This window comes from Monodelphis domestica, chromosome 1, assembly GCF_027887165.1.
Source record: "Monodelphis domestica isolate mMonDom1 chromosome 1, mMonDom1.pri, whole genome shotgun sequence".
NCBI lineage: Eukaryota > Metazoa > Chordata > Mammalia > Didelphimorphia > Didelphidae > Monodelphis > Monodelphis domestica.
The window spans coordinates 108,550,139-108,569,656 of NC_077227.1; the positions used below are offsets into that span (position 1 = coordinate 108,550,139).

Genomic DNA, 19,518 nt, shown 5'->3' on the forward strand with positions numbered 1-19,518 from the left:
CTTCCAAACAGCTGGTCCATATAATAAAAAATGTATTACTGGGAACAAAAGAAGAGGAAATATCATTAAAGATAATTAATATATTGAAATAGCCTGAAATGTTATGCAAATCTATATTGCAAATGCATAAAAAGTGCATTTTAGAAGAAACTTACATTTATTCTTCACTACTAACTTCTGCAAAAGGATGGATATCTGTTTTATTATATATTCTTTGGAATCATTTTTATTCTCTGTAACCTACAACATTATATTTTGAATCTTATTCTTTCCAGTTATGCTGTTGTCATTCTGTATATGGTTTTCTGGTCTCTAATTCATTAAATCTGGATCATTTCCTGTTAGTAGAAGCAGCTAGGTAGGACAAAGGATAGAACTTGGAGTCGGGAAACTCTGAGTTCAAATCTATCCCCAGACATTTACTAGTTTTGTCACACTGGGCACGTCACATAATCACAGTTTCCTCAACTCTCAAATGGGGACAGTAATGCTACCGGCTTAAAAGAATGGCTATGAGAATCAAATGAGATATTTGTAAAGTGCTTAGCATAGTATCTGGCACATAGTAGGTAATAAAATGCTCCACAATTTGTTTAGCCATTCTGCAATCAATAGATATCTTTTTTTCAGTTCTTTACCATCATTGAGAAGTACTACTATTAATATTTTAGTGTATTAACAGGAGACCTTTTTTCCTATCAATAATTATTTTGCCTTACATGATTAGTAGTGAAATCTCTGGATCAAAGCGGGGCATTCAGATTATTTTATTTGTATAATTCCAATCTGCTTTTAAGTATGACAGCTCCACCAATAATTCACTAAAGTTTCTATACAAAAAAACTCATTTTTACCAATTTGTTGATTGTAAATGAGGTTAAATCTAAGGGGGTATTTTGATTTATATTCATCTTATTTTTAGTTATTTGGAGCATTCCTTCATATGGTTGTTAATAATTGAAATTCTACTTTAAATAAATTTATCTTTTGGCCATTTATCTCTTGGGAATGGTCCTCTTCATATTAAAAACAGACTTCAATGATCTTCTATTAATCTTTTTTCTTCATTTTTAACAATACTCTCACTAAATCTCCCTACAAATCTTCCCACAAAAATTAAAAAGCATAATGACACTCTATAATAAAAATCCTTATAACCAATAATCATAGTCAAACCAAAAGGAAAATATATACATTTGCCATTTTCAAGAACCTATATCTTCTTCAGTACCTTAGTTCTGTCACCCCACTATTAGAAGGTGGGTAGAATATTTCATCATTTGACTTCTAGCATCATACCTTTTTCATTGTGTCGATCAGAATTCTTAAATCTTTCCAAAATCTTTTTTCTTTATAATGCTGTTTTACTATGTAAATTGCTTTCTTGTTTTTGCTCACTTTATGTGTCATAAGTTCATATAAGCCTTTTGGAATTTCTTTGAAATAGCCTAGTTGGCCCTTGAATTTCTGAATCTAGGTTTATAGGCCAAAGATAGTGGGTGATCATGAACTTATTGGATGATTCAGGTTCAAGGCTTTGTAAAATCTGAACATTGTCACCAGTTGTGTCCAGATAGAAGTTCTAATTTTTATAGAAGACTGCTTTCATTTGGATTGGGAATCATATCCACAATCTAAGGGATGTGGAAAATGATTAAAACTAAATAGTAATTCAGAATAATAAATAAATAATGGGCACAAATATCCTGGGAGATGGCTCCATTTCTAAATTGCTCACCATTAATCTGGAGAATAGCCTCAAGATACCTTTTCAATTAAGAGAATAGAGAACATTTCATCAAAGGACTTATAGATGTCTCTCTTGGGTTCTACATATGAATGCTGGTCTAGTTTCTAGAAGGAGTTTGGGAATAAGATTTCTAGAGTAAAGATAAGCTACTGATTTTGAGGATCCTAATATTAGAAAAAGGGACACTAAGTTATCATTATAATCTTAAGTAAATGTGTGTCCTTCCATATATTTTTTCTCCTGGAGCAATGCCAATTTATTTTTGTCCATAAAGAAGCATGGCACTTGAAGCTACAAAAATCCTAAAATAGCAAATATATAACATATGTTTGTTATTTTTGGATTTATATAATATATACATTTTTATAATGTTTTATATATATATAACATTATGAAAAGTTTCACAATAGCCACAGAACAAGTATTATGGGACTTGTGGAAGCCCTAGTTTAGCTGGCTCTGCCCCAGGATGAGATTAAAAACCGTTTGTCTAGACAATGAAGAACTAAATCTCCTGCTCTCATATCCAAACCTGAAGTATATTTGGCCATCTATATAAAATTATTTCTATTATACTGTTAAAAGAGGAGAGGGTCTAAATCTTTGTTCTCCAGTACTTAGTGTGGCATAACATACGTAGTAAGTGTAAAATCTGTGTTGTTTGAAAGAACGAATGAAAAAAAACAGAATAAAAGGGCAAGCTAAGGCATAAAAAGAAGCAAAGGCATGAAGAGGCTTTCAGGTTTAGAATTGTAATAAATCATAACAAAAAGTCTGTGTAATATTGAGCAAGTTATTTAAACTCTTTGGACCTCAGTTTCCTCATCTGTAATATGAAGAGAGATTAGATAACCTCTAAATTTCTTTCTAGCTCTAATCTATGATTTTATGATCTATGACTGCATAATCAATGACCCTACACTCTATAATAGAATAAGCATTTATTTATTTGTTCATTTATTTATTAGACCATTACCTTCTGCCTTAGAATTTATATGGACTGTTGGTTCTAAGGCACAAGAGTGGTAAGGGTAAGGCTATTAGGATTAAGTGACTTGCCTAGGGTCAGGGAACTAGAAAGTGTCTAAGACCTGTAAGGGGTAAATTTAGGGGTTTTTCACTGAAGTATAAATTTAGTTGGTCTCCAGGGATTAATTCAATTCCCAATAAAAATACTCAAGTCAGTTTGGGAATTTTATGGTGATTTAATTAATATAGAGGAAAGGAATTAAGAAGAAGAGAGAGGGAAAAGGGTATAAGATTTCTCTGGCCTAGCCTAAGCCAAGGGAAGTTGAGAGCTTCCAACCATAAAGCCTCCTCTGAGATGAGGGGCCTCCTAGGAATATGGCATCTTTAGGAAAGGTAAAGGAAAAAATGGAATCAGCCTAAACTCTGAGCGAGCTCAGGGAAGACGCCTCACCTGAACTACGCTACTAAGCTTCTCCCAGAATTGTATCAAGGTCGCTCACCACCAAACCCGGACAATAGCTGCAGCCACACCAAGATGCCAAGATGCCCAGCATGCTGCCACTGGCCACCTCTCCACCAAAAAAGAGCCAGAGCCACCTCTCCACAAAAAGAGACCGGAGAGAGGAAGTGATGCAAAATATATAGACCGTTGTTTACATCACTTCCTGCATCTCACATGTACCAATGGTAGCTTAAGCTTGACTTAAGACAGCCCAGGGCATCTGTCAGTTGTTTCTGATTTGTCATTTGCTAGCACATGTCTGCCATAGGCCATCCTTCTCAACATTTAAATAAGGGTTTCCTGTTTTGTTAGACTAAGCAGGGTGGAGTAAAACTAAAATTCACAGACCACATTAGAACCCAGGATCTCCCTTCTCTAGGCTTGACTCTATCCACTGAGCCACCTTGCTGCCCCAGAATAAGCATTTATTAAGTGCCAATGCTCAGGTTCAGAATTTTATAAATCTGTTTAATTGGATTTGGAATTCTTTCTTAATATGATTCCCATTTTATAGATGAAGAAACTGAGAGAAATAGAGGGTAAGTGACTTGCCTACACTCTCATACTAAAAATTTTCTGTAGGCAGATTTGAATTCCTGATTCTGGGTCTGGCACTCTATATCCACTGTACCATGTAGCTGCCCCCAAGTGCTCCTGAACCACATTAAAATGTAATTGGGAAATGTTTAATAAAACAAAATTTAAAAATATGATAAAACATAGATAAACATTACATTTTAAATCTACATCAGTATGTAACCAGTATGTATCCTTATGTATGAGTAAGAAACCCAGTTTCTGCTTCAGTTTGATGTCACTTCCTGAGACTCAATGATCAGCAGATTGCATTAGGGGACGTACTATGTAATCAACCTGAAGAGTCAAGCTGAAACCAGATTGTGAATTATTTTAAACACCAAACAGAGAAGTTGGCATTTTCCTAGAAGCAGTAGGGAACCATTGGAGATATCTGAACAAGGAGATGCCGTGATTAGACTTGTGCAACTCCAGGAAAACATGGTCAAAGTAACAGCAATATTGTGGAATGATCAAATGTAAAAGACTGAGCTACTCTCAGCAATACAGTGATCCAGAATAATTCTGATGGACTCATGACAAAGAATGCTATCTGCCTTCAGAGAGAGAACTATTGGAAATGGAATGCAGATGAAAGCATGCAATTTCTCACTTGGTTATTTGGCTAATTGTTGTAGGATTTTGGTTTTACAAAATAAGTCATAAAAATGAACAACATGGAAATATATGTTGCATGATGTTATATGTATAACCCAGTTTGACTTGCTTGCAGACCTGGGAGTGAAGAGGGGAGGGGAAAGAGAGAGAATTTGGATTATAAAAATTCATAAAACTTCAGTGGAAATTTGTTATGATGTAATTGGTAAAACATTTAATTTAATTTAAAAAAGAATATTGGCAACTATGTGGAAGATAGATTCAGAAGGAGAAAGAATGAATGCAGGATTATAATTGAGAGAGGAAGCAATTTTGTTACTATCTTATAGTCTTAGGGAATTATCTGAGCATTTGGGGACAGGTTAAGTGGTTTGTCCTGAGGCAGTACTAGAACTCAGGTCTTTCTGATTCTCAGATTGGCCCTCTCCCATTCCCTATTCCATAAGTATAATACAATGTCAAAGAAGAGGATACCAGAATAAAATTCATAACAAATCTGACTTCCTTTCTAGCCCCAGTAAAATGAAGCTAATTGAAAGAAAAATCCAGAGAGAAAGTGAACAGTCTTCCTAGCCTACTCTCACTGGATCAGCAGACAGGGTCCATTGGTTAGGACAGCTATTATTTTTTTTTAGTATGAGAGAATTCCTGCACTTGTAACCTGTCTCTTACTGACATTATGCCTTCTTTGTAGGTTTCAAAGCCATTTTCATTTCTTAATTCTGTCATGGTTCTCCTTTTCCACAAGAGGATTGAGTTTTGGGTTATCCTATTTCTGAAGCTGTCTTGTTTCCCACCCACGTTTCCCAGGTGCAAATCAAGTATGGGATCAGGATTGCATATCTTTACTAGGCTTACTGCATTCTCCTCCCCTCTGAATTAGATCTTATAAATGTCAGCATTTTAAACTTGGCCTTTTCAAAAATGTGATACTGCATGAACCTTACTTAATGGAAAATATACTTATAGTTCAAAGGTTTTTTTTCCCCTTTCCTCCCTTTCAAATAGGAAAAGCCAACAAATATCTTGTTATGAAGGAGATATTATGTAAAGGAGATGAATTTTTACAAATTGGTGATTACAGAAATGATGTTCTCTGAATTTCTCCATGCTATTGGAGAAGCTTTTTTTAATTTTGTTTTCTGAAAGATCTAAACATATCAATCCTTATTTTGGTTGAATTGTACGTGTTCATGTCATCTTTATTTCTATATAGACATCCCCACTCACTTGTCCTCTCCTCAAACCAACCGTCTCTTATAATATATAGTAAAAAAGAAAAAAAAAGGAGTTAGAAAAACCAATCAACATACCAATTCTTCCTGACATTATATAATATACTATTTATAAAGTCCCCCCCCATCTTTTCAAAGAAGAAAAGAAGATAATTTTCCATCTCTATTCTGAAGATTAAATCATTATACTTTTATATAACCATTTTATACAAAATCACAGAATTTGAGAGTTGAAAGGAACATCAAGTATGATTTTGTTCTTTCTGTTAACATTGTTGGAGTGATAATGTGTATTGTTTTCCTCATTCTGCTTACTTCACTTTTTATCAGTTCATATGTCTTCCAATGCTTCTCTGATATTTATTTGTGTTTCTTATCAACAAAATAATTTTCTATTACATTTATACATCATAATTGGTTTAGATGTTCCTTAGTCAATGAGCACTTTATTTCCATAGGACCAAAAGAAAATGTTGTCACAAATAATTTTGGAATATATATGAGACTTTTCTTTCTGTCTTTGACTTCCTTGGGGAAGATGACTCACTGTATCAAAAAGTATGACTATTTTCCATTTTAGCAAAAATTGCTTTCCAGAATGATTGGACAAACTTAGGGTTCTGTCAAAAAATTCAATTTGCATATCTTTTTATAATCCCGCTGACACTGGCTATTCCCATTTTGTGTCAGCTCGGTCAGTTTGCTGGGTGTGACATGAAACCTCAAAGTTGTTTTGTTCTTTGGGTTTTCTTATAAATTATTTGGAACAATTCATCATATGGTTGTTAATAACAAAAATGCTTAAAAAGAATAAACCATAATACAAATATGAATAACTTATTATAATTATGATAAATAATAATATATGTTAAATTTATTTTTATGATACATAGGATGACTTCTCAGGCATTCCTCAGCACATATTAAAGTATACTTAATTTGAGAGGAAAATGTAGTTTTGGTGATCTTCTGAACTATATGTCCTTGGGTTATTAGCATAGGGAATAATGGGTTGAATGCTTTTCTTACTTTCTAGAACCCAGGGGTCCTTTGTCATTTTGTGATACATTTTGTGAATTCTTCAAGCCTATGAATGAGATAATCTTCTTAATGATTCCATTGGACCAATGGCGATATGGTGGGGAAAGTACTAGATGTGGATTAAGAAGACTCAGATTTGAATCTTGGTGTGCTATCTATTTTTCATATGACTTTGGGCAAGTCATGTCACTTCTCACTCTGTGAGCCTCAATTCCCTTATCTGTAAATAGGGATAAACATTGCTGCTGTGCCAATATCAAAAGTAAATTTTAGACTACATGGGAACATATATGTAAAGTACTTTATGTAATATGCTATATAAGTATTAACCAATAGGATTTAAATGATCACAAAATCATCTTTGTGCTAATATAAAAAACCTTTAAATCATTCAGTGTTCAACTGGAGTACCTTCAGGAATGGGTTTAGGTGGAACAGGTCCTGTTTCTATTATCTTCAAGGAAAGATGATGTATTTTAATTCTTCTATTTTTGTTTTCCTCAGGGTGACCTGCAAAGGACACTCATCCAGGTGGACTTTGGTGATGGCATTGCAGTATCTTATGTCAACCTAAGCTCTACTGAGGATGGGATCAAACATGTCTACCAGAATGTGGGCATTTTCCGAGTGACTGTGCAGGTGGACAACAGTCTGGGGTCTGACAGCGCCGTCCTGTACTTACATGTAACTTGTATGTTATTACTGTTGTTGGTTTATGAAATACTTTGAATAGCACACTTTTAAAGACTTATAAACCTAAGATATTCTTTTTCAGAGAAAGAGAGTCACACAAATAGAATGAGAGGTGGGAAGAGACAGACAGAGAAAAGTGGGAAGGTAGAGGGAGAGCAGGGTGGGAAGAAAAATGGGAAGAGAGAAAGAAAGAGGAGATAATTACATACAGCATTACAGATTTCTCCCTCTACTTTCCTTTCTGGATGGGTTATCACTATTCTTGTTGCATTTCATACTGACATAGATCCCTTAGACTCTCCTGGGAATTGTGAACACTTGGTGAAGGTATATGTTAGACAGACTCTAAGAATAAACCAGTCTAAATGGTGAAGCCAGAAATCTGTATCTGAAAGAGAATCTCTCACCTCTTTTGTGATTTTTTTTGTCCCTACTTGGTTCCTTCCTAGCATGTCTCTTGGCTTTTTAGATTCTTACTTTGACACTGTTCAAACATTTTGTGGACTAAGTTTTCTAGTTTTGTTTTTTTTTTAGTGGTCTGATAAACAGTCAGCTGTCCTATAGGGGAGAAAACATTATAGATCATCAGATTATCAGTTATAGAAATTTAGATTTGGAAGGAAGATAAGAGATACTGTCCTTAGCCATGTAGAGAACAGAGAGAGAGACGAAGTAACTTTCCAAAGTAATATAATTAGTAAGAGACAAAGCTACATTTGAGGTTGTCAATGAATGGACTTTCCATTGTCACCTTCTAAGTCAGGCAACTAAAGACACCAAAGAGAACTTTCCAGAAGTTTTCATACTTTGTCATCTAGTGGTCCAGTTTTCAATCAGATATTTATTAAATCCGTACAATGTGCCAACCACTGTGCTGTACTGGAGTTACAAGGTAATGGAATAAATGACTCTATAGCATCAAGGAGTTTACATTCTAAATGAAGGAGTCAACAAGTTAATATCAGATATGCACAGCATAAAAATAAAGTTAATAAATGCATTAAAACCACATACAAAGTAGGTAAATACAATTATGGGCATTTGGAAGTGAGAGCAATAGTAGTTGGAGGAATCCAGAAAGGCTTTGCAGAAGATGTGTCTGAGGAGGATGGCAATCTGAATATAGCTACATGAATATGGAAAATGCATTACTCTACTGTCATCAGCTGGGCAGCCTTTTCCATTGAACTGTCATTGCTCCTTCTAAACTGAGAGTCTCTTGCTACCAACTTGCTTCTTCTTCACTCAATTACAAATGCTAGGTGGCTTCTTCCCAGAGCTCTTTCATTAGCATGTCATGGCTTTAGAGTTGTTTCTGTTCTTTTGTCAGGAAATTATGGAGTGCCACATGATCATTTGACAAAAACCCTCAGGTTAAGATCTACTGATTGCCTCTTGGGCAGATAGGTGCCTCAGTGGATAGAGAGCCATGCCTGGAGATATGGAAGGTTCTGGGTTCAACTTTGACTTCAGTCACTTCTTAGCTGTGTGACCCTGAGCAAATTCCTGAACCCCAATTCCCTACCCTTATTGTTCTGCCTTGGAACTAATACTCAGCATGGATTCTAATAAAGAAGGTCAGAGTTTAGGGGGAAAAAAGTGCTTTATTCCTTCCTAACAATAATCTCCAGTTTGAGGGTGAGTGTAGTCCTTTCAGTTTCCATCATAGTCTTCAAAGCTAAGGCCAGGTGCATTATCCTAGAACTTCATATAGTAGCAATAGAGTGCTATAGTAGGGCTAGTAGTATTTGTCTTAGATTCCTGTCACCATACCAAGACTGATGCCATACAAAGTAGTTTCATGAAGTGATTATTAAATACTATAACATTTTTAGCAAACTTGTGCCATATATCAAAAAGTAAGTATAAGTTTGGTTCTAATCTTAGTGAAAAAGTTTGCCCTAGAATGGAAAGTGGCTTTTTCCCCCTTCTAAATCCCATGCATTACCCTGAAGAATTAAGTAGAAGGTAAGATAGAATTAACTAGCAGCATCTACATGCATGGTTGCTTAAATAAGCATTTCCAGATCTGGAATTTTCCTAATTTATCTATGGTGTTTATCAGCAGCACAATCACTAAGTGGTTTATGAGGTTTCCAAAGATAACTTGGATTCTATCTACTATCTATGCAACAACTCAGCTTTCCTTATCATTTGTTCTCTCCTTAGTTTAAGAAAGAGGATTTCTTTTTTAAAAATATTCTCTTTTTAAAGAGCCCTTATTTAAAGTGCTCATAATTTCACTATATTTTCAGAGAATTGATAGTATGAGAGTGAAATCTAATGACTCATCTGCCTGTGGAGTTAAAAGCAAGGGGACCTTAAAATCATCTAGTACAATTTCCTAATTTTAATGAAGGGAAAAACTGAAGCCCAAAGAAGTACAATGATCTGCTAGAGGTCACAAAGCTAAAGACTAAGAGATCTAGGACTTAAACCCAAATATTCTTACTTCTAGTCAAAGGCTTTCCAAAGTCTGCAAAAGAGTCTAAGCTTTTGTGATTCTATTTATACTATCCTCATAGAAGAAAAACATTTTCCACAATATAAGACTCCCATCCTGTAAGAATTTCGAAGCCATCATCTCTAAGGGAAATAAGTTTAATCATTGTTTGCTTGAATTATTTTTCTCTTTTAATGTTGTCCTATAAATATACTTTTTGTGGTTAACATCATATTTTTCATTATACACATACACATACCTTTTGATTTTTATACCACACCTATTTCCAAACATGCCCCTCCTTTCTCCTTTGCTCAATCCAGTAAACTTTCCCTCATAACAAAGATTAAAGATTAAAAAAAAATTTCAGAGAACCAATCAATTCATGACAAAGTCTGACAGTTTTAGGGAATAATCTATGATCAATGTCCCCACCTTTGCAGTGAAGGTAAAGAGATGTATTTTCTTAAAATAAGTCTTCTCTGAGGGCCAATCTTAGTTATTAGAATAACCCAACATTAATTTCATTTTTTCTTTTCATTTCTATTATTGTAGCCATTGACCATATTGGTTTGCTAATCTTTATTTTTCTCTGTGTCCATTTTTAGAAGTCTCCTTCACTTTCTATGAATTCTTCTTATTCATGCTTTTTTATGGTACAGTCATAACATTCCCTTAAATTTTGTGTCTTATTAAGTGACATGAACTTGGCTTTTTAAGAAAGGGTCTGGGCAATAATAATTTTCATGTTCTGATTTTGTGTCCTAAATCTGTCCTGGCTTTTATGTTTCCATAGCAATTCAGTTCAACAAACATAATAGTAATCAATGGCTATATGTGTAAAGTAATATATAAGGTGGTGGCAATGAAGAATAGATTGGGCTCAGACGTGTTTTCAGAGAACTTATGATCTAATGGAGGAGGAGAACACATGTGCCTGTGACTAAGGTACAAGGGAAAAATGATCCTTTCAAAGGAGGCATTCAAGAGAAGTGCTAAGAGACATTGGAAGCGGAAGAGAATATTTTCAGTTGAGGTAAGGGAAGATTTCATGGCAGAAGAGGCATATCATGAATCTAATGTGAATGAAGTCTTGAAGGGAAGAAGAGAATCCAATAAATAGAACCTAATCCTGGTGCAGAGTAGTATATACAAATGCATAAAGAAAATACAAGGAAGGGCTGGATAGAGAATAGGTCAGGTTGGCCCAGACCCAAGAGCCTGAGTGTCTTATTGGAAGAGCAAAGAGTACAGTGATCCTTCATCAAAGAATATGTGGCAGGGAGTGAGGTGGATGATGACTAGAAAGGTGTGTGTGGGGGGAGCCATGTTGTGAAAAGGTTTGAATAGCAATAGGAAGATGAAGTATATGAGAGAATCAAACTTGTCCTGTAAGAAAAAAAAAACAGTTTGATATCTGAGTGGAAAATGGACTGAAATGGGCAAAAAAAAAACTTCAAGTAGGATGACCAACCAACAGTTGTGAGATGAGTCGTGGCAGTATCAGAGGAGAGAAGGTAGTAAATATTATAGATTCTATCAATGTAGAATTGACAGGACTTGGCACCTGATTAGAAATGAATGTGAGAAAAAATGAGCAGTTATAGATGACATCTAGGATATACTCTAGGTATCTGGGAAGATGGTGGTTCCTTTGACAGTAATGGAAATGGTAGTCATAAAGGAGAGCTTGGGAAGATATTGACGTAGTCAGCTATGGCTTAAATCTAAAGAGGGAATTGCAGCCAGAATCTTTAGAAGAATAGGAAGAATTTGAGAAGTCTAAAATTTTAATGAAGGTTAAAGAATAGAAATAGTAGAAATCAGGGAGTGAGGAAAAAAAAGAAGGGAGAGAGAGAGAGAGAGAGAGAGAATTTTAGAACTTGAGTGGATTTTGATAGTAAAATTCAGATGTAGCTATCACAGCAGATAGTTCAAGTTGAGTCAATATGATTGATTAATCATACCTCCTAGAATTCAAGACTAGAGGAACCCATAATAAAGCTCTTAAAGGACAGGACTAACATATTTCTTACAAGTTTAACCTTGTAATATCAGAGTTTTACTGTAAAACAACTATTATTTGTCCCTAAAGTATATAAAAGTTCATGAAATAAGGAGTAGTATTTATCAGGGCTACTTGTAATAATTACCTTTTCCCAAAGCTCTTAGATCACTTTCTTTTCCTATGACCTAATTTATCATTCTGATGTCCACGATACCATAGGTATTTATCAGGCCCATCTCTCAGTGGGAGATGATGTTACAGTAACTGATTCAGTACCACTTGGTCAATCTCAGCCACAGACTGGGGACTAAGAAGCTAAAGTCTCTTTACTCTCACCTTATTTTACCTGGACCATTTTGTGCATTTGTTTAGGTGTCGTAAGCGTGTGCTACAGACAGTTCACTCTATTAACTGAGCTGATGAAATGTGAGCTTTGGTTCATTTCAAAATGACACCTGGTTTTGGATTTACTCAGTCCTGAAATTAGGCAGTAATTACCCTAGGCGAGCAGCCCAAGGCTGACAGAAGGGCTCCTCCTCAGAATCTAGTCCCCAGGTAGATGCTCCCACACAGTCTGCCATGTGTCAGCCCCTTCCATTCTCTGCTCTCTGCTCTCCAGTACAGAAAGGTTAGTTGAGCCAGAATCAGAGGTTATTAATAAAGGTTTGCAAAGGTCATCAGAAACAAATGGAGAAAATGTTTCCGAGGTGCTATTTCCAGTACTGGGCTGACAGCTTCTCACTGGAGCCGCTGAGTAATCAGCTGCTTCTTGACAGGAGGGAATTCCTTGGGGAGAGTGTCCACAGTGCTCTGTGAGTTTGCAAACTAATGAAACCACAAGATGCGATGACTGTTTCCTTCCTAGGGTAGGAATGCAGATTTCAGAAAGGCAAAGCTGCCTAGCTCAGCCAGTCCTGCAGCTCATCAGGGACTGTGCAGAGTTGCAGAATGAGTTGGGGAAAAAAAAGATGAATACAAGATCTCTTTCCCCCTCCTTTAGCCACCCCTGAAAGATAGGCCATTTGTAAATGTCTTTCTTTTTCAGTAGGGCTAGGTGATACTGTCAATTTATGAATAATTCAAATGAAGAAGAGGTAGCTTTTTATAAGTACTCAAATGATTTTTTGATTGGTCAGCAAAGGAATTAGGGTATTATCATCCCATATACCAATTATTGTCATTTTTTATCAATTTCATATATTGTGTCCCCCCCCCAACCTATCCTCAAAAAAAGTACATTAATTTCCTGTCTGAATACCAGACGTAATATCTAGATTGTTGTTTTCAGGGAGAGATGCCTACTTCTCTCTTGCATTTATTTACACTGAAGTCCTCTAATAAACACAATTTCAGCTTTCAGATTTGAGTGAAACACTCACGAATGGTTGAAGACATTGGTGGGACTCAACTAAAAATCATAAATTACACGTTAAATGATTTTTAAAATATAGTTCAATTGCTCATTCTCTAAAAATTCAAGAAAAGACTCTATATCTTCTTTGTCCCATAAAGTACAGGCAACAAGTCTTATCTAGTAGGGTGCTTTGAGATTCTAAGAAAGTCACTAAAATGAAAACTTTACCACCACAAAGGGGCATGCTTGGGATAGGAGAGAAAACAGATGTTGGTAGAACTGAAAGCTAAGAGAAGTACAAAAGGAGCCCAAGAGAAGGAAGGAGGGAGGGGGAGAAAAGATAAGCTGCTCTACCTCTAGATGCATAAGCTACAGGGCACAGAGCTAGGAAGGGGAGAAGTGAAATGACCTTCAAGCAGAAATGTGACAGTCCCTCTCTATATGTGTGATAGGAAGCACTGCCTTTTTTTAAGTGAAGAAATCAATCCCCCTGAAGGTCATTAAAGGAAATAGAAGGAGTTTTCTGGCCTCAACTCTGAAGCCTGACCACCTAGTCACTTGTAGAATATTTGCAAGAGGATGTGGGGTCCTTTTAAATGTCTTCCTGATTTAAGAGAAATTATTAATTCTTTGAATTAGAAATGAAACTTCCATGCTTTTCCTTTCTCTCTCTCATTCTCTGTCTGTTGCTATCAGAACTCAGGTAGATGGTCCTGAAGACAGATTCTGCAGCAGATATAATTCTGACATAGTCACTAGAGCTTCATTTACTTCCAATGAAGCTGGACGGGCAGCCTGGAAGCCTGGGTTCTTAGAATGTGATTCTTAACCTCTGAATCTGTTTCCTTACATGTCACAGGAGAGGTTGAGACTAAATCTGAATTGTAAAGACAGTCTCTTAATGCTCTGACATATAGCATTGATTCCAAGCTGACATCAGACAAGGAATCCCTAAATTCAGCTTCTCTCTGCTTCCCTACAATTAGCTTTTTTCTGTTTCATATAGGGTGATTCAGCACCACCTGCTGCCTCATCTGGGCAATGCAAGGATGGAGCTTCCAAGGCTAGCCAGTGGATATGGAGTAGTTTCAGCTGTGTCTTTCTTTTCATGACCCCATTGGGGGTTTTCAGCATAACTAAATTGGGAAGGTGATTCATCTTCTGGTGTCTCCAGTATATCCAGTAGTGCCCACTTTCCTTCTGTGTCTAGTATTGAGCTATTCAAGTGTCTAACTTTTGAGACAGAAGCAAACACTCACCTGAAGAAGATATTTGCTTTTGTCACAAAAAGACATAGTCCTTCTCCATCCTCAGCCAAGGAGTCCATCTAGATGGCAAAGATGCTCCCGAATTTGGCTGATGTCTACAGACCATCACAATGTAAATACTTCCATGTTCTACAGAATGGAGTATTTATTACACTCATTAAGAGATCTGGAAAGGGAAAAAGTCCAAACCAGCTCCCAGCCATCGTTTCATTTCCTCTTTGGTCTCTGAGGTTAACCTCAGGTTTTTCGGCAAATTTTGCATGACTATTTTTCCAGCTGCTACTACAGAAGAGTTTTGTTTTGCTTTGAAGAAAATGTTCATTTGAAAGAAACATTATTACTACCAGGTGAACAAATCTATCAGTGGGTACATTGTTAACGAACAGGAATGATATGATGGGCAGGCTCAGCACAATGGAACAGTACATTTGGGCCCAGCACTTGAATTTTATAAAGATGCTATAACTGCTGCCTCTGCTCTTCTTGCCCCATCACCATGGGTTGGCATGAGAGAGACGGGGACATAAAAGGGGAAGAGCATCTAACAAGGAAGGCACTGATCCGTGCTGCTCAGACCATATCAGGGAAGATTTAGAGTAAAAAGATACCTTTGAGGCATGTCCCTTTGGCTCAGGAAACTGGGGCCCAGAGCTGTTAAGTGATGTACTGTGCAGGACATAGAAGGTGTCTAACAAATTTATTTTAATTTAATATAGTATTAATATATATAATATGCAATATACATGGAATAAAAATATAATATAATAAGTTGATTGATTGCCCAGGATTTCCACAAGTATTAAGTAAGAAAATTTGGATCTTTTGTTTTCGAATCTACTGTTGACTCTTAACCCTCAGAGTTGTCTCCTCCTGGAGTTATTGGTCCTACAGATATCCCTTTCTATACTCTATGGTCTACCATGAAATTTCTTCCAAGAAGCTCTGTTTTGAAGGATAACTGTGTTTAAAATCAGAGCACAAACAAAAGCCCAATCCTTGTCTTTGTCACTACTACTTTTGTGACACTGGGCTCGTCACTTTTGCGACTCAGTTTCTTTCCCTGTCAAATCAGGCCTTTTATCAAAGCTCTCAAATAGGATAATGGTCTTTAATAAAGGCTCTATTCTCCTTTTAAAGCTAAATTCTATTAAACCTGACCTCAGTAGTCAGGATTTGTGGTTTAAAAATTGGGTCAATGAACCATAGAGAAGCAGATAGAGATTCAGCAGCCAAGCTAGCCCAGGCTTTCTTGACTTTCTTCCTAAATATTCCCTTTTCAGTCTGTTTCCACATAGAGGATGATCTTCCCTCTGATTCTTGTGAATAGTGCTGATCATGATGTGATTGTTGGCCTGCTGTGCCCTGTTCCACTTCAAAGAGCAGCTGTATTTTGCTTGGGAGGTGTGACACACTCCCCCAGATTGGGCAAGGAACCTTGAAGAGATAGATCTATCTACAAGATCTTCTCCTCTGTGGTTTCTTTTCCTTTTTTTTTTTTGTCTCCACAGGTCCCTTGGAGCATGTTCACTTGTCTCTTCCCTTTGTCACCACCAAGAACAAAGAGGTGAATGCGACAGCTGTGCTATGGCCCAGCCAAGTGGGGACCCTGACTTACGTGTGGTGGCATGGGAATAACACAGAGGTAGGTCATCCCTAGTACCCCACACCAAGAAATGTTTTCCTTATGCTGAATCCACGGATCATTTCATCGCAGTGCAAAGCATCCCCTGTTGACTCACAGCCCTACCTCTTGCCCAGCTCTCAGAATCAAATGAATGAAAAATAAAAATACTACACAGACTCGAAATGGAATAACACACACTTATAGAATGGAGGCACTCTCAGTGGACTTTGGGGACCCACTTAGCCTACTCCTCTCCTTTGAAAGATGGGGAAACTGGGGCCTGGAGAGGGGAAGGGTCTTGCCCAAATTCACCAAAACAAGCTAGAAGCAGAAATTAGAGTAGAAGTCATTGCTTATATAATATTTATACCAAAGGCCTGATGTTTGGCATATTAAGGAGAGGCTTTGGTCCTTTCCTTTCCTTTATGACCTAACCACTTTCTTTAAGACAGAATCACTTAGAGAAGTTTAGAACTAGATGGGACTTTGAAGATTGTCTAGTTCAATTTACCCTTTTCTGAGAAGAAAAAAAAATCTTGGCCTTGAAAGGGGGAAGTGACTTGCAAATGGGTATAAACACCATAAGGGCATCAGGATGGTATAGCAGATTGAGTGCCAGATCTTCTTCATGAATTCAAATCCCTCCTCAGACACTAGGTGAGTGACCCTAGATAAGTCACTCTGTTTGCCTTGATTTCCTACTTTGTAAAAAGAGCTGGAGAAGGAAATGGCACATCACTCCATCATCTTTCTCAAGAAAACTCCAAATGGGTTCATGAAGTTAGGCAGAACCAAAAAGACCAAACAACAAATAAACAAGTTGGTGACAGACCCAGTACAAGAATCCCCATGTCCTGACTTGGGTCAATGTTCATTTGATGATACCAGCTTGTCTCCTCATTTGGACTCATTTATACAGGGTGGTCACTATAGTTTTGTTTCTAGTGTACTTTTTTTTCACTTTTCAGAGCTCTTCTCTGTGCCTTATGCCCTTTGATGCTCTCAATAATTCTGGGAGATAAACGTTAATATCCTAATTTTTACAGATGAGGGAACAAAAGCCCAGAGGTTGAAGTGGAACCATGCTGCTGATTAAATATAGAACCAGGTCTCCTGACCCCTAGCCTACTGCTTTTCCAACTAGACCACATTGATTAATTAAAATGAGCCAGTGAATTAGACAGAGGATCATAACTATCGCAGTCAAGTGTATGTACACTCAGAGAAAAAAAGACAGGAGGGTAATAGATTCCTAAGGAAGGGCAGGGGGCAGTGGGGTGGGAGGTGAGGGTGGGAGCAGAGGAGATTGACTTCACCATCAAAGTAATATAAAATAATAACATATAAATTATACTAAATATAATATAAAATATTATAAATTAAGTAATATAAAAATAATACCTAACATTTGTACAGGGATTTAAGGTTTTCAGATTCAGTTTACAGACATCATCTGACATAATCTTCAGATGTTCACTTATTTTTCAGTCATGTCTAATGACACCAATTGGAGTTTTCTTGGCAAAGGTGCTGGAATGGTTTGCCATTCTTTCTCCAGCTCATTTTACAGGTGAGGAAACTGAAGACAACAGAATAAAATGACTTGGCCAGGATCACACAGCCAGTAAGTGACTGAGATCAGATTTGAACTCAAGAAGATGAATCTTCCTGACTCCAGACCCTGCATTCTATCCATTATACTGCCTAGTTGAACAAGTCTGTTATACCAATTTTATAGATGAGGAATCTGAGGCCCCAAAAGGCTAACTTCCTATCTCAGAGTCACACAGTTGGCATGTTCTTAAAGTGCAATTCAAAGCCAGATCTTCTTGACTCTTAATTGTAGCTCTATCCACTCTCCAGTTCTGACAGCCATATTATGGGACCAGAAATCAATTGGCTACATAATTCTTGGCTACATAGTCTATATAGGGAAAATACAGTCTATGGAGGAATTGGAAATCCCAAAGTGCAGTATCTTCCCGCTTGCTAACTCTAGGGCATCAAGTGACTTTGTGTTTGTTAGAATTCTTGATCTTTGAGCAGTCACTTTTGATTTGGAGACTTTAGTGCTTAGGCTGGGTGCATTTTCAAAATAAATCAGGAAGCCTCTTCTCTAGAGCAGAATTCTGCTTTCCCTGGAGAGGTGTCTTTGCACAGCCCCAGGGAGCAGAAAGTCTTCTCTCTAACCTACCTACTGATGCTTTTTGCAAGACTTCTGTAGAGACCATCATTGACTTTACTCCCACCTCTGCCAGGAGTAAAGACAAAGAAGTTCTACCCCTTCTCCCTGTTAGATTACCTGTGGAAACGTGGCCCGTTACCTCTCAAGTATCTAGTTTGATCCTCAGAGAGAAGGGGAGAGGAAGGGGTGAAATGAAAAAGTCTAGAATCTTTCTGCTGTTTCATGGCAGAGTATTTTATAGGTTTTTCCTCTCATGGACACGTGCACACACACACACACACACACACCTTCAAAAATTTCTCCCAATAAGTATTAATTTGATCAGATTTTAATTCTGAGCCTACGGCTTCCCTTTCCTTCACATAGACTTAAATGAATTTTGATTTAAAAATTAATTAAGTGAACTGAAGGAAAGACTGAAAAGCAATGTTTTTGTGAAATGAGTCAAGGGAGGTCAGTAGGCTAATAATCTTTTACCTTCTGTATTCCCATGGCCAATTCCCTGGCAAGGCACCATACCAAGTGACTTTGATTCTTCTGTTGCTTTTTTTTTTTATTTGGTTTCTCCAATCCACTATCCAATTAGTACCTAATTCCTTAGTGGGGGAAAAGGAGACAGATTTCCTAGCAGCTACCTTGTGCAAAAGTCCCCACAGGACCTACTAAAAGAAATCCAGGACACTGGGGGTTCCTGCTCTCTAGCTAGTAGCTTAGTTCCTGTGGATGGTCAATAAAACTTGCATGGAACTAAAGTAACAGAGGACCCCTGGACTATTCAAAATCCCTCTTGACAATGAGATACTGACAAATAGAGACATTCTGCATACCAAAGAACTATGACCTATCATAATGATCCCAAATTGAACTTTCTGAAAATGGATCTCACAAAGATAGCTACCTCAGTCCTGGATTCAGAGAGCCTGAGCCTGAATTTCGTTGCCATTTAGTACCAGTATGACCTTGAGCAAGTCACTTAACTTTGTCTTCGGTTTTCTTATCTGAAAAATCAGAGTGTTGAATGAGTTATAATTAAGGCTCAGTTATTCCACATATAAATCTAGAGTTGAAATAGTGAGCAGGAATTGAAAAAACTCTCCCTATTATATCTAAATTGGCATTTCTGCTAATTATGACTCTAGTTCTTGGCCCAGATCCTGGTACATTTTAACTGCCTAATAAAGCCTTGTTGATCAACTCATAGATTGTTCGATCAAATAACTATACTGATAGCAGGGAGGGAGGGAAAGGGGCA

At 37.0% G+C, this 19,518-nt stretch overlaps 1 protein-coding gene across 3 annotated transcripts in view; it reads left to right on the forward strand.

The window, feature by feature from the left end:
* SORCS1 (sortilin related VPS10 domain containing receptor 1) overlaps window positions 1-19,518 on the forward strand; it is a 757,576-nt gene that overhangs the window by 685,150 nt on the left and 52,908 nt on the right. For all 3 annotated transcript variants that reach the window (XM_056804202.1, XM_007479039.3, XM_007479040.3), the window contains exons 19-20: window positions 7,196-7,382; window positions 15,966-16,099. In XM_056804202.1, coding sequence (XP_056660180.1) covers window positions 7,196-7,382; window positions 15,966-16,099 — 321 coding nt within the window. The remainder of the gene's footprint in view (window positions 1-7,195; window positions 7,383-15,965; window positions 16,100-19,518) is intronic.